The sequence below is a fragment of the Schistocerca gregaria genome, chromosome 3 (assembly GCF_023897955.1).
Source record: "Schistocerca gregaria isolate iqSchGreg1 chromosome 3, iqSchGreg1.2, whole genome shotgun sequence".
Taxonomy (NCBI): domain Eukaryota; kingdom Metazoa; phylum Arthropoda; class Insecta; order Orthoptera; family Acrididae; genus Schistocerca; species Schistocerca gregaria.
Window position 1 is genome coordinate 193,318,469 of NC_064922.1, and position 16,787 is coordinate 193,335,255.

A 16,787-nucleotide genomic window follows, 5' to 3' on the forward strand; every position below is an offset into this window, starting at 1 on the left:
CTGCAACCTACATCCTTCTGAATCTGCTTAGTGTATTCATCTCTTGGTCTCCCTCTAAGATTTTTACCCTCCACGCTGCCCTCCAATACCAAATTGGTGATCCCTTGATGCCTCAGAACATTTCCTGCCAACCGATCCCTTCTTCTGGTCAAGTTGTGCCACAAACTTCTCCCCAATCCTATTCAATACCTCCTCATTAGTTATGTGATCTACCCATCTAATCTTCAGCATTCTTCTGTAGCACCACATTTCGAAAGCTTCTATTCTCTTCTTGTCCAAACTATTTATCGTCCATGTTTCACTTCCATACATGGCTACACTCCATACAAATACTTTCAGAAACGACTTCCTGACACTTAAATCTATACTCGATGTTAACAAATTTCTCTTCTTCAGAAACGCTTTCCTTGCCATTGCCAGTCTACATTTTATATCCTCTCTACTTCGACCATCATCAGTTATTTTGCTCCCCAAATAGCAAAACTCCTTTACTACTTTAAGTGTCTCATTTCCTAATCTAATTCCCTCAGCATCACCTGACTTAATTCGACTACATTCCATTATCCTCGTTTTGCTGTTGTTGATGTTCATCTTATACCCTCCTTTCAAGACACTGTCCATTCCGTTCAGCTGCTCTTCCAAGTCCTTTGCTGTCTCTGACAGAATTACAATGTCATCGGCGAACCTCAAATTTTTTATTTCTTCTCCATGGATTTTAATACCTACTCCAAATTTGTTCTTTTGTTTCCTTTACTGCTTGCTCAATATACCGATTGAATAACATCGGGGAGAGGCTACAACCCTGTCTTAATCCCTTCCCGACCACTGCTTTCCTTTCATGTCCCTCGACTCTTGCAACTATTTCACAAGTTTTATTCAGAAAGAACGATCTTACTTATACCTCATTTGCTTTCCTACCTTCTTCTGTTCTTGAAAATCGTAACTTTGGTACTTGATTAGACTGAAGCCTTTTTGACACTTACATAGCTTACAGTTGCTTCTTGTGAAATATTTCAAATTTTCCATAATTACCCTGATTACTTTCCAGCAATTAAATGTTTTCATCCAAAATTGGACCTCATGCTGGTCATTTTGATACCCCATTTGCCTCTCTCTCTCTCTCCCTCTCTCTCTCTCTCTCTCTCTCTCTCTCTCTCTCTCTCTCTCTCTCTCTCTCTCTCTTTGTTTGGCTCTGAAAATTGAGACAAAATCTCATTGTGTAATTTATAGTGAGTTGTTTTTTCACTCTGCCCACACATAACAAAAACGTGTCGAGTGTTAATCGTGCAATAAAATAGTCCTTTCTGTGTGCTTTTATTTCCCAAAAATTGCCATTTTGATATCTTGAACTGTTTGAGATAAACGGTTTTTACGGCCACTTCATTCCGAATGCACAAGAAAGGGTTCGGACGTGCTGCGAGTGACTCTTCAACGGATATAACAAACAGTATTTCAAGAATGAAAAGAGATATCATTCCTTTCACAACTTTAAATACAATTTAGGTATATTGGTTACATTTCATACACAATAATGTATGGCTAAAATGAACTATACAGAAAATCTATGCAATGTGATTTTACGTCTGCAGACTTTTAAAAATTTTGTACAGCCATGTACACAGTTTCATGCTGCACAGTAGCTATGACAAATAACAAAAAGCAATTCAGACCTTTATCGACCAAAGATATTAAGCTTCAAGATGCAGAAGAATCTAATTTTTTTTCACTGAATAGATTTCTTAGAACCAGATGAGTATTCCTTAGCTGCCAGTGCATCTGCTCCTCTGCTTTGCTGAAAAGACTCAATAGTGGTCACTCTCCCTGTCACACTTGCTCTAGCGGCAAAATTCACACACATTTGAATTCAAATGTCGTTAGTTCTAGCAGAGGACAGGCAGTGCTGTGGATGTCAACCATGTAGGACACTTCCGTAACCATACCTGCGGTGGTATTTTGTTGTCTGAAGCTGTCGGCGTGCTGTCGGTCATGTCACTTACATAGGATGCGGCCTTAGGAGATAGGTTGACTAAATAAATAAATCAGTAAAGGAAAACCTACATTTTTAGCATTTGTGGACTTGGAGAAAGCTTTTGACAGTATGGACTAGTTACACTCTTTGCAGTTCTGAAGGAAGCGGGAATAAAATAGAGGGAGCAGAAAGTTATTTACAACTTTTATAAAAACCAGATGGCAGTTACAGGAGGCAAAGGGCATGATAGGGAATCAGTGGTTGAGAAGGGGTTGGAGCAGGGTTGTAGCCTGTTGGTGACATTATTCAGTCTGTACATTCAGCAAAGATTAAAGGAAACCAAAGAAAAATTCAGATAAGGAATCAAATTTCAGGGAGAAGAAATAAATACTTTAGATTTGGCATTGACATAGCAATTCTGTCTGAGATGCAAAGGACTTAACAGAATGCACAGTGTTTGGAAAGGAAGATATAAGATGCACATCAAAAAAAAGGATATAAGATGTACATCAACAAAAGTAAAACAAGGATAGTGAAATGTAGTCAAATTAAAACGTGAAGAGAATTTTTGAACATAAAAAATAAATTTAGATATTAGGAAGTCTTTCCTGAAGGCATTTGTCAGGAGTGTAGCCTTGTATGGAACTATTAGGTCCTACTTTGGAGAGGAGCATAAGTTGTGTAAGATTAAAATGGAAGCACATGTCACTCAGAGGGGGGGGGGGGGGGGGGGGGGGTGGAGACTAACTTATAATGAGGATGAAGATAGACAAATATGAAGGAGGTGGTGTCACTGCATCTTTGTCCAGCCTTGCTCTATCATCCTGTGGCCTGAATACCCTGGCCTTCTGCTCAATCCTTTGCACCTGTCGCCCCCTCCTCCCGCAAAGAAGGAACTAATAATCCTGAAAACTAGGATTTTTTTGTGATGTTTTAATAATTTTTGATGATCTCTTCCTCTTATTCTTGTGGCAGTTTTAAGCTTAGATTTGTTACCAACTTCTGAACAGCAGCTGAAATGTGCACATTTTTAGGCTTGTCTTTATATGAAATAATTTTCTGTTTGTTGTCTCTAATTCTGTAATATTTATTTTAAGCATACACAGTCGAAACCTTGTAATATATTTCTTTCTGAAACAATTCTTATTTTCCCTTTGTACGTAACAGGTGGGTCATGAAGATGCAATCTTGCGACAGTGGATGGATGTCTGCCATACAGAAGGAGGAATTATGGTGGCACAGCAGCATCTCCATAAACGGCCACTTTTAGTAGCTCAAATGTTAGAAGAATGGCTGAACCATTATCGAAGATTAGTGTAAGTAGCATGGATCATTGTAACTGTAATACTTCTATTTTAATAGGACACGTCTAGGTGTAACTTCAGTGAGTTGAACAAGCTGCACCCTGCCCTCCCCCCTCCTCCCACTGCACACATGGAAATGTAATAAAGGTAAGGTCATAATGTATTTACAAGTGATTTGTCATGTGTCTTTGACTTTACAACAGATGCATTTAAAAATGGGAATGCACGAGAATGGTTTGGTAAGTCTGGTAAAAAGCAAGAAAAGATTTTTATTTCATAAACAACTCACCTTACTCCATGACATACAAGGTGTGACAATAAAGCAATGAGACTGATTTACTTTGCAACATGTGGCAACCCTGCAGGCTTGCGTAGGCACAATATCTTTGACCTTGGTCTATAAGCTACTTCTAGTCCAAGTGGCACATCGATGCAACTGTTCAGTCGTGAGTTGTGATGTAACGAGTTGACATATGTTTGTGGAACTGCATAATATTGCGCAACAGTATGCCATTTCATCCTCCCCCCCCCCCCCCTTCCCTCCCCACCGCATGAACCATGGACCTTGCCGTTGGTGGGGAGGCTTGCGTGCCTCAGCGATACAGATAGCCGTACCGTAGGTACAACCACAACGGAGGGTTATCTGTTGAGAGACCAGACAAACGTGTGATTCCTGAAGAGGGGCAGCAGCCTCTTCAGTAGTTGCAAGGGCAACAGTCTGGATGATAGACTGATCTGGCCTTGTAACAATAACCAAAACGGCCTTGCTGTACTGGTACTGCGAACGGCTGAAAGCAAGGGGAAACTAAGGCCATAATTTTTCCCGAGGACATGCAGCTCTACTGTATGATTAAATGATGATGGTGTCCTCTTGGGTAAAATATTCCGGAGGTAAAATAGTCCCCCATTCAGATCTCCGGGCGGGGACTACTCAAGAGGATGTCGTTATCAGGAGAAAGAAAACTGGCGTTCTATGGATCGGAGCGTGGAATGTCAGATCCCTTAATCGGGCAGGTAGGTTAGAAAATTTAAAAAGGGAAATGGACAGGTTAATGTTAGATATAGTGGGAATTAGTGAAGATCGGTGGCAGGAGGAACAAGACCTCTGGTCAGGTGACTACAGGGTTATAAACACAAAATCAAATAGGGGTAATGCAGGAGTGGGTTTAATAATGAATAGGAAAATAGGAGTGTGGGTAAGCTACTACAAACAGCATAGTGAACACATTATTGTGGCCAAGATAGATACAAAGCCCACACCTACTACAGTAGTACAAGTTTATATGCCAACTAGCTCTGCAGATGACGAAGAAATTGAAGAAATGTATGATGAAATAAAAGAAATTATTCAGATAGGGAAGGGAGATGAAAATTTAATAGTCATGGGTAACTGTAATTCTAGTGTAGGAAAAGCGAGAGAAGGAAACGTAGTAGGTGAAAATGGATTGGGGCTAAGAAATGAAAGAGGAAGCCGCCTGGTAGAATTTTGCACAGAGCACAACTTAATCATAGCTAACACGTGGTTTAAGAATCATGAAAGAAGGTTGTATACATGGAAGAACCCTGGAGATACTAAAAGGTCTCAGATTATATAATGGTAAGAGAGAGATTTAGGAATCAGGTTTTAAATTGTAAGACATTTCCAGGGGCAGATGTGGACTCTGACTACAATCTATTGGTTATGACCTGTAGATTAAAACTGAAGAAACTGCAAAAAGGTGGAAATTTAAGGAGATGGGACCTGGATAAACTGACTAAACCAGAGGTTGTACAGAGTTTCAGGGAGATCATAATCGAACAATTGTCAGGAATGGTGGAAAGAAATACAGTAGAAGAAGAATGGGTAGCTATGAGGGATGAAGTAGTGAAGGCAGCAGAGGATCAAGTAGGTAAAAAGACTAGGGCTAGTAGAAATCCTTATGTAACAGAAGAAATATTGAATTTAATTGATGAAAGGAGAAAATATAAAAATGCAATAAATGAAGCAGGCAGAAAGGGATATAAACGTCTAGAAAATGAGTTTGACAGGAAGTGCAAAATGGCTAAGCAGGGATGTATAGAGGACAAATGTAAGGATGTAGAGGCACATCTCACTAGGTGTAAGATAGACACTGCCTACAGGAAAATTAAAGTGACCTTTGGAGATAAGAGAACCACTTGCATGAATATCAAGAGCTCAGATGGAAACCCAGTTCTAAGCAAAGAAGGGAAAGCAGAAAGGTGGAAGGAGTATATAGAGGGTCTATACAAGGGCGATGTACTTGAGGACAATATTATGGAAATGGAAGAGGATGTAGGTGAAGATGAAGAGTTTGACCGAGCACTGAAAGACCTGAGTTGAAACAAGGCCCCCGGAGTAGACAACATTTCAGTTGAACTGCTGACGGCCTTGGGAGAGCCAGTCCTGACAAAACTCTACCATCTGCTGAGCAAGATGTATGAAACAGGCGAAATACCCTCAGACTTCAAGAAGAATATAATAATTCCAATCCCAAAGAAAGCAGGTGTTGACAGATGTGAAAATTACCGAACTATCAGTTTAATAAGCCATAGCTGCAAAATACTAATGCGAATTCTCTACAGACGAATGGAAAAACTGGTAGAAGCAGACCTAGGGGAAGATCAGTTTGGATTCCGTAGAAATACTGGAACACGTGAGGCGATACTGACCTTACGACTTATCTTAGAAGAAAGATTAAGGAAAGGCAAACCTACGTTTCTACCATTTGTAGACTTAGAGAAAGCTTTTGACAATGTTGACTGGAATACTCTCTTTCAAATTCTAAAGGTGGCAGGGGTGAAATACAGGGAGCGAAAGGCTATTTACAATTTGTACAGAAACCAGATTGAGTTGAGGGGCATGGAAGGGAAGCAGTGGTTGGGAAGGGAGTGAGACAGGGTTGTAGCCTCTCCCCAATGTTATCCAATCTGTATATTGAGCAAGCAGTAAAGGAAACAAAAGAAAAATTCGGAGTAGGAATTAAAATCCATGGAGAAGAAATAAAAACTTTGAGGTTCGCCGATGACATTGTAATTCTGTCAGAGACAGCAAGGGACTTGGAAGAGCAGTTGAATGGAATGGACAGTGTCTTGAGAGGAGTATATAAGATGAACATCAACAAAAGCGAAACGAGGATAATGGAATGTAGTCGAATTAAGTCAGGTGATGCTGAGAGAATTAGATTAGAAAATGAGACACTTAAAGTAGTAAAGGAGTTTTGCTATTTGGGGAGCAAAATAACTGATGATGGTTGAAGTAGAGAGGATATAAAATGTAGACTGGCAATGGCAAGGAAAGTGTTTCTGAAGAAGAGAAATTTGTTAACATTGAGTATAGATTTAAGTGTCAGGAAGTCTTTTCTGAAAGTATTTGTATGGAGTGTAGCCATGTATGGAAGTGAAACATGGACGATAAATAGTTTGGACAAGAAGAGAATAGAAGCTTTCGAAATGTGGTGCTACAGAAGAATGCTGAAGATTAGATGGGTAGATCACATAACTAATGAGGAGGTATTGAATAGGATTGGGGAGAAGTTTGTGGCACAACTTGACCAGAAGAAGGGATCGGTTGGCAGGAAATGTTCTGAGGCATCAAGGGATCACCAATTTGGTATTGGAGGGCAGCGTGGAGGGTAAAAATCTTAGAGGGAGACCAAGAGATGAATACACTAAGCAGATTCAGAAGGATGTAGGTTGCAGTAGGTACTGGGAGATGAAGAAGCTTGCACAGGATAGAGTAGCATGGAGAGCTGCATCAAACCAGTCTCGGGACTGAAGACCACAAAAACAACAACATGCCATTTTATTTTGCATTAAATTGGGTGAAAAAGCAACGACAACTTACGATAAGCTTAAGAAGGCTTTTGGAGAGAGCTCAAGTTTTTCGTTGGCATAAAATGTTTAGTGAAGGCAGAACGAATGTTGAAGAAGAAGACTGCAGTGGGCAACATCAACCTTACGGATGGCTGTCAACTTGACCAGGGTGCGTGATCTCATACGATCTGATCGAAGATTATCCGTGAAAATGATAGAAGAAGAACTGAACATCAATCAAGAAACGGTTCGTCTAATAAGAACGGAAGATCTTGGTAAGATTTGTGTAAAAATGGTCCCCAAAAATCTCACAGCACAATAGGGAGAAACACGGAAAAATGTGGCAGCTGATCTGTTAGAGTAAACGGAAATCAATCCAGAATTGTTGTGCCATGTTATCATTGGTGATTAAAGTTGGTTTTTCAGTACCATCCAGAGACAAAACGCCAAAGTTAGCAATGGTGCTCAGAGGTATCACTCAGACCAAAAAAAGCTCGCATGTCCAAGTCAAAAGTGAAATGCATGCTTGTGCGCTGCTTTGATTCCAAGGGGATTATTCATAAAGAGTGGGTGACTCCTGGACAAACAGTTAACCAATATTACTACAAAGAAATTTTAGAAAGACTTCGTAAAAGAGTTCTTCGTGTCTGTGGCAACATTGCTGATTAATGGATTTTGCATCACTATAATTCACCATCCCATACTGCTCTGCCAGTACAGCAATTTTTTTAACCTCATATCAAATTTCAGTACTACCACAGCCACCTTATTTACCAGATATTGCTCCATGCGACTTTTTCTATTTCCAAGAGTCAAAATGGCAATCAATGGACACAATTTTCCAAAAACACAAGATGTCCAAAAAGCTGTGACGAGGATCTTGGAGGATATTACAGAAGATGAGTTCCAGAAATGTTACCATCAATGGCAGAAATGCTGGAAAAAGTGTGCAATCAGAAGGGAACCACTTTAAAGGACAGCATTAAACTTGACTAAAACAGTAAGCAACATTTCTTTTTTTATATCAGTCTCATTACTTTATTGTCGCACCTCGTAGTCCCCTTTGAGGGATATGCATTTGGCCCAATGATCCTCCAGCTTTTTCATCCCATCGGAAAAATAGATTCTGTCAGGCTCCGCAAAATAGTCATTGCCTGCAACTATCACTTCCTCATTTGATGAAAGTTTCTTCCCAGCAAGCCAACTTTACAAGTTAGGGGACAACAAAGAGTCACTTGGAGCTAAGTTTGTTGAATAGGGTGGACGACAAACCAATTCAAAGCCCAATTCACGCACTTATGCTTAATGCTGGAGGAGGAGCACTTTCCTACACCTTGGTCTATTTGCAGCCAATGCAAGTTTCAAATGATCCAACAGTGAAACATAATAGGGTCCCTGTTATGGTCCTGCCATTTTCCAAGTAATCTATGATGATTATTCCATCGGAACCCCAAAAAAGTGGCAGTCACCTTACCAGCTGACAAAATGGTCTTTGCCTTCTTTGGTGTGGTTTCGTTAGGATTCGTCCATTGTTTTGACTGCCATTTTGACTCTGGTGGTAATGATGGATCCAGGTTTCATCAAGTCGCCGATTGGTGCAAAAAGTTTGGCTGATTGTAATTAAACAACGCTATACATTGTGCTGAAATGCTGTGCTGGATCCGCTTTTGGTCAACTGTGAGCAGTAGCAGCACCAACTTCTCACACAGATTTTTCATAACTGATTGTCCTTGCAGGATATTATGAACTCAGTCTGTTAAGATGTCTGCAGTTTTCAACAATCTCACGAATTTTTATTTGGCAGTTGTGCAGTATCATATAATGAATACTCAAAATGGTTTCCTTTTTGGTGACATCAGTTAGACAATCAGAGCAGGTTTCGTCTTTGGTATTGTCTGACCATATTTAAATTCATTACTCCAGGAGAAGATGGTCTACAGTAATGGTGCAGAATCAGCATGAACTTCATCCAGTTCTGCTTTGATTTATGCACCAATCCAACCTTTTAAATGAAGATGTATAATAACAGCACAAAACTCAGTTTTCTCCATTGTTAGTGGCGGTAGGCACACTGACCAATTCAGACAGCTGCCAACAATGAAATGTGTGCTGTACATTGTTTAAATTCTTTGTATGATCCTTGGAATAATCAAAATTACCAAGCAACAAAAATGTTCCATTCTTTCATGGAAATTTACCAGACTTATCAAAACACCCACGTATACAGGATGACACAAAAGAACGTTACATTTTTGAAAATTCATACAAATGAAACAGTACAGTTTACTCAATTTGAACTGTGCCCTGTCAAAATTTTATCTCTCGAAGTTGTTTTCTTTTTTTTTTTTAAAACAAGTTTACAGTTTCATGATATGTGCTCCGTGAATCACTCTGCAAACATAGAGATGATAATCAATATGCTCCTCGAATCACTCTGCAAATATAGAGATGATGATCATACTCTGCACAAAGCTTTTACAACATCTTGATGGTGATGTACCTTACCTCAACTGCAATTCACAACTGTAGCCGTGGTGAGGGCGGAACAAACAATTTGTCTTTCATATACACCAGTAAAAAATAACAAGGTGGCCAGCATACCTGCATGGCCAAATCATCCCGGCAGATGTATGTTTTGGTGTTCCTGGACAGCCAAGTGGAAATGAGGAGGTGCACCATCTTGTTGCAAGATGCAGTAGTTATGTCATCTTGAAATTGAAACAGGAGCTACAAAGAAAACATTTCACAGTAGCAAATGTCTGTGACAGTTTTCTCCTTAAAAAGAAGGGGCCATAAATGTTCTGCCTCGACACTGTGCAGAACACTTTGAACTTTGGCAAATTTTGTTCTTGTTCAGAGGAAAGGTGGGTGTTTTCTGTCCCCTCAAAACAGACATTGTGCCTATTGCCTTTACCATTAGTGTGTAATGTAGCTTTGTCATTAAAAAATAACTTCTTTGATGTGACTTCCTCATTGTATATCAAAGAATGGAAAATCCAGGATGGAATGTAACAATACCAGAGAAGGAAAGTTGCTACTCACAATATATCAGAGATGCTGAGTTGCGATGGGCACAACAGGGTTACCTGTGAAACCAGTCATGTGATTTACAAGCTAAGCTGCAACCACTGTGCTCCATTCTATGAAGGAATGACAATCAACATGCTGTCTGTGCGCATGAATGGCCACCGAGAAACTGTGGCCAGAAAACAAGTGGACGACCCTGTTACTGAACACGCTGCCAAACATGATATCCCTCGTCTCAGTGATTGCTTCATATCCTGTGCCATATGGATCCTTCCAACCAACACCAGCTTTTCTAAATTGCGCAGGTGGGAACTTTCCCTGCAATACATTCTAAGTTCCCGTAATCCTCCTGGCCTCAACCTTTGTTAGTCACTGTCCTCACCCATCCAGCCCCCTCTCTGTCCCCATTCCAGCACTACACAGCCATCATTTCACCGCCACACACAGTCTTTTAATTTCTTTCTATTTCTCTCCTTTCCGCTACATCCCCCCTCCCCCCCTCTGCACCTCCTTTCATGCCCTCCGTCTAAACTGCAACACTTCACTGTCCCCCACTCCCACCATACTATCCCTCCCCCTCCCTGCCCCAGCCGCCTCCTTACCCCCACCCAGTCGCCACTCCCATCATGAACTGGTGCTGCTGCTCCCAGTGTGGTTTCAGTTCTCTGAGACAGACGCGTGTGTCTACTGCTGACAAAGGCCTTTATGGCCAAAAGCTACAATTGTGTGAATCTTCTCATTTTATATCCTTGCCAATATCTCTGTAATTTCCTGGAGTGAATGCCTGGACCATCTACAGTTTGTACAGTTTCATGCGCAAGCATTTATGCTGGATTTTAGAAAGGGTTGTTTGTGGGATCTGAAGTGAGAGACTTCATTGCCATGTTGATTTCAGCAGGTTTCTCTGGAATCTTGCCTAAATGTGATCAACATTTTGCTCAGTTGTCGGAGGCCAACCATGACCACATTTTCATTTGCAAATGCAACTCTTTCTTCAGGCTATTTATACCAGGCATTAATGGAGACTGCTTTGTGATAACTGAAGATCACATCAGCTCTTCTCTTGTGGAGTAGTTTTTCTACACTAGCACTCTCTCTCTGGTGGTGGGAGCCTGCAACAAAAGAGTTAAAGAATTATGGTCATGTCTTTTTATGTAAAGAGAGAGAGAGAGGGAGAGAAAGAGAGAGAGAGAGAGAGAGAGAGAGAGAGGGAAGAACCTTCCAAAGACACTCTATAAACAGGGTAAGGCTTGAAGCGAATAAGTTATACTGTTTCATTTGTACAAAACTTTTGAAAGTGTAAAGATCTTTTGTGTTCACCTTGTATACTGCTATTTAGCAGAAACATATCTTCTTTTCTCTTTTAGACAAGAATGTTCTTAATGTATAATTTAATGTAGTTAAAGAACTCCCTGCACTTCTGAAACATAACATATTGTGTAATTACAAGATGGCTAATTAGTTCTTACCATCAGGGGTCAAAATCCTTGAACTGCCATTAGACAAATTTAAAAGTAGAAAGAGTTGAATTTTCCATTTGATATAAAATAATGTTCAGCACACAAGAGCTGGCAGCTGGTTGCCGTAAGCTAATTTTGTCCATTATAATTTTTTTAATGCCTGCGACTGAAAAAATAGGTTTCTTTAGAAATAACTTTCTGCTACCAGTCACAATTTTCTTTTATTTGTATTTTACATGACACATTTTGGGAAATTATTCCCATTTTCATGTGTGTGTGTTTCTATGTACTGTGCCACTTTTTTGTAATGTTTTTGAAGTGTGATGTTCTACTTTATTTTGTTGACTTTACTGCAGTATATAAAAAAACATGACATTTTTAGTTGGTTATAAATTTTTGTTTGTAGTTAGTGGCAAAATTTGGAAGAACTTATATTTACAGTTTCCTTGCGGTACATTTGTGCAGAGTCTCACACATGTTAAACATCACTCAACACTGAGCACTGAAAGTTGTGAGTGATGTTCGACATATATGAGACTGCACAAAAGGACCATAAGAAAACTGTAAGTACAAGTTCTTCCAAATTTCATTACCAACTGCATATAAAAACCGATAACTAACTAAAAATATCACATTTTTTATATATTGCAGTAAACAAGAAAACAAAGCAGAATCTCGCACATAGAAAACATTACGAAAAAATAGCACAGTACAAAGAAATACACAGTTGAAAATGGAAATCATTTCCTGAAATGTGTCATGTAAAACATAAATGAAAGAAAATCATGACTAGAGCAGGAGATTATTTACAAACAAATCCACTGGTTGTAATAATCTGGCAAATTTTACAGTTGCACTTAAACAGTACTAGTTGTCCACAAGTCAGATAAGGATTCAGATGAATTTAAAATACATTCAACAATTGTTCGCATTTTTTAGGTAAAAAGTGAAGCTCTTTCCATGATTATTCTAATATGAACAATATTATATGGGCTTAGATTTAAAACTAGCACCAGGTGTCTGTTAGTGTATGGTTAGGGTGTACTGGATAGGTAATTATTTATTCAGTGACGTATGTTACTGAAATATGTGTTGAAAGAAAGTGGAATACTCATGAAATTTAGTGTCAATTGTAATGTGTTTTATGTGATCAGTTTCTGGAAGAACCCTGTTTGAATGAGGTATCTGGTTTCCTGAAGATCTAGTATGTGTAGCTTATGACCCACAAAAAAAAAACAGCATTTTTCGAAGCCCCTAACAATTGTAAAATTCAGAGCGTATACACTGAGACAACCAGGAAATCTGGAATTTTTTTCATCAGGGAACAATCTGGGAATTTTTTAGAATTGAAGAATTTTTTAGAATTCAAGAATTTTTCAGAATTGAAGAATTTTTCATTGTTTCAGTTTCCAGTTAAATTTTTGTAATTTTGACCAGTAAGAGCTGATAATTTGCAGTAGTCTGCCGCTGCAGAATAATGTATTGCAGTATTAAAACATACACAAGGTAATAACACCAAAATAAAACTTTAGTTGCAAAGAAAATGTTCCATTTACAGCTACAAAACACGATGCACACACAAGGGCCTGCAGGTAGTGAAATGTGTCAGAGGCTTTAGGACAGAGACCATGCAATACTTCGTAATAACAAACTGCTTTCACTGAGAGTGACATCGCAACTATTTACATTTCCAACAGGTCACAAGAAAATATTGTGAGAAGTGTTACTTGCAACGTAAATTTCCTTTTACGTTAGATGAATTATGTTGCATGTGAGAATGTGTGATGAATTTCTTAAATCACAGAGTGTTTGTCATTCAAAACTTAACACTTTTAGGACCAGTCACTTAGATAAATTTTGGGCCAAAACTAATAACCATTTATACCATTATTTAAAATTTTAGTGCCATATTTGTGTTGCATCTTAGAGGGTAACACACACTAAAAAAAGACCAATATTATATGTGAAAGCATAGCTTTTCTTGTAGCTATGCTGTATGTATGTTAATTTCAGCCATTAACTGTTCCTATTCATGTGTTCACACTACTTAATAATGATGTATTCATACTTTTGTAATACAAAAATATGCAGTGTACATATTGTTGCGCATCAAAGATCTTTCCAAGCCATGTTTTTCAATGGGTTTCATCTCCTAAAGTGCCAGGAACTTCTACACTAATGTACAAAATCCTTTACCATTCAAAGGATTGATAAGTTTTACAACTCTGAGGGGAAACTATATTGTCACCTAACACAGGAAAAATGTACTTTCATGCTGGGTGTATAGTATATTTGCACTCAAGAAAGAGTATTTTCACCTGTAAAAGAGTATATTTATTTGGGCCCAATCTGGGATTTTATAAACATGTGTTTTGTGGATGCTATCATCAAGAAACATTGAGAGTTTTAAGAGGATGGTCAAGGTAGTTATAAGTTTATGTACCTTATTAACACATATACAGTAACAACTGAAAATACCTTGCATATCAGTTAAAAGTGAAAGTAAAATAATTAGAAAATGCCATTGGTTAAAAGTTTTTCTTGGTAATTATATAAAAGTGTTCTATCCTTTGGCCCATGTTATAACCTTCCTGCTCGATATGTAACCCTACTCTCATTTGACCTATTTGGTTTTCGCATTTCTCATTTCATGAAAGATTTACATATTTGCTGCATGTAAAAGGATTTAGGGTACAGGCCTGTAGGTACAAAGCATCCATTGACACTTGCATGTACAGACAATTAGAGGACAGAGAATGTCTGCTGTAATAATGTAAGACATTTGCACAATCATACCTGCTTTACGTAAATTGTATGGTTCATTAAGATCTTAATACTTGAACATTAAAATGGAAGTTCTAGGCTCAACTGCAGATACTTTTAAAACCATCTTGTACATGGGCCAGTGAGTTGTGCATTTACTCAGGAGGGAAACAAGTCCAGATGTGATTGACTGCTTCAAGATCACAGTAGCCGTGCTGTCTAAAACTACATCCACATCCACAGCATACAAACCATTGTCATGTGCATTGCAGAGGGTACTTAGCTTTGTGCCATATATTAGTTTCTTCCTGTTCTGTTCACATGCAGAGCACAGGAAAAATTATTGCTTAAATGCTTTTGAGTGTGCAGTAATCAACTAATTTTGTCTTCAGAATGAGATTTTCACTCTGCAGCGGAGTGTGCGCTGATATGAAACTTCCTGGCAGATTAAAACTGTGTGCCTGACTGAGACTCGAACTCGGGACCTTTGCCTTTCGCAGGCAAGTGCTCTACCATCTAAGCTACCGAAGCATGACTCACGCCCGGTCCTCACAGCTTTACTTCTGCTAGTATCTCGTCTCCTACCTTCCAAACTTTACACGAGCTCTCCTGCCAAGGAGAAGGTAGGAGACGAGGTACTGGCAGAAGTAAAGCTGTGAGGACCGGGTGTGAGTCGTGCTTCGGTAGCTCAGATGGTAGAGCACTTGCCCGCGAAAGGCAGTGCCGAGTTCAGGTCTCGGTCGGGCACAGAGTTTTAATCTAATTTTGTCATTTTTATTCTTTCAGCTTTAGTGTGATTAGGCTGTAATATATTCCTAGATCTCTTACTACTAGTTTGTGAAACTTTGCAATTTATGTATTTCATTGTTTCTGTGATCTCCCCCCCCCCCCCCCCCCCCCCCTTCGCTTCCAGACTGGGTCAAAAACACCTGAAATAAGTGCCTATTGAAAATTGTCATTCACAATTCCAACTCTTGAAATGATCTTCTCAGCTCAAGGAACACGACTGACTGTGCATGGTGTTGGATTTCAATTCATTGTTGGGATACTGGGAATTCAGTCAGTATACAAATGAGATTGTTTGCAAGTCACTCACGTGATGTATCCTTGAAAATTGCTGTGTAGGAACTGTACCAGATTGGGATAGTAGGTGATATTTAACATGTACAAAGAAGGGCAGCATTAATGGCCAATCAGGATGGCTGGCAGTGGTTGCTGATGAAAACACAATCAGGTTGATACCACCACCTGGTGTTGATCAAAATGCACAGCACAGCAGTACTGCAGTTTAAATGTGCCAGCAAGACTTAATGGTATTGTTTTATCAATGCTGGGCAATGCAGCGATGTGAGAGTAGCAAGGCTGCAGCATAAACTTACCTTATGGCTAATTGCCAGAGAGTTGCTTTGAAAAGGAAATGGCCGATTTCTTTCCTCATTTTTGTCCTGTACAAACTTGTGCTTAGTCTCTTTCTGCCAACATGAGGTTTGACTCTAATATTGTTTTGTTCCTTCTTGTATCAGTGCTCCAATTTTCAACATTTTAGTGACGATTGTTCTTTGCTAAGGAGAAGATAAAAGTAGTTACGTTTTTGAACACCTTAATCTCTTAAACTACTCCACCACCACCACCACCACAGGAAAAAAAGGAAGGAGCAAATAAGATTGTAAATATCATAAATGAAAGGAGAGTAGGCCGAGAATCCTCAAAATATGAAGAAGAAGAAAAAAATTTAAAAAAATTAACAAAAATGTGTAATGGGGAAAATGTCAAAAATTTGAGGATGATAGGGGTGGAGAGCAACAGTGAAAATGATGTAAATGGAAGTTCCTATTGAGTGAAGTTATGTGAAAGAAGTTGAGAAAAGTTAATCTGAGCATTAAATGTAGTAAATAAATGTTCGGTAAGAGAGAGATGTGTTTCACGGTATCAAAGATGTAGTGCTCCTAGCTCTTAATGTATGCTCATTAGAGGCCATATTTACTGGGCATTTTTTTCTTGTTTTTCCCAATATGTGGAAAGCAAAGGCCTTGCAGTAGAAGAGATCTACTGTCAGAGTTAACAGAACAATTTTCACTTAGAACTTTAGACTTGGACGTTTCCGAACCAGGGTTGCTTACATCAGACTGATATATTTAGCATTTCTCTCTGAAAGTTTGTATCATCATGGAATCACCCTGTGTATCCAAATATTAGTTATACATTGGAAGCTGTGGCCTATTGTAACCATTTATCACTACCTCAGTAACACTTTTTAAATGAGGTAAAAATTGTTAGAATTTAGGTTTGTCAATATAACAGTTTTGTCACAAGATAAGTGAAATTGTTTGACACTGGTCGGAATCAGTAATGAAACCAAAATGAGTAGTGTTGGCATGATTTCATAAATAGCCTTACTGTCTAACAAGATTTCTTCTGTAGAGATAAAATATCTCTGTATATTTAATTAAT

At 38.9% G+C, this 16,787-nt stretch overlaps 1 protein-coding gene across 2 annotated transcripts in view; it reads left to right on the forward strand.

The window, feature by feature from the left end:
• Positions 1-16,787, forward strand: part of LOC126356291 (ubiquitin thioesterase trabid) — a 105,779-nt gene that overhangs the window by 86,792 nt on the left and 2,200 nt on the right. For both annotated transcript variants that reach the window (XM_050007185.1, XM_050007184.1), the window contains exon 8: positions 3,137-3,285. In XM_050007185.1, coding sequence (XP_049863142.1) covers positions 3,137-3,285 — 149 coding nt within the window. The remainder of the gene's footprint in view (positions 1-3,136; positions 3,286-16,787) is intronic.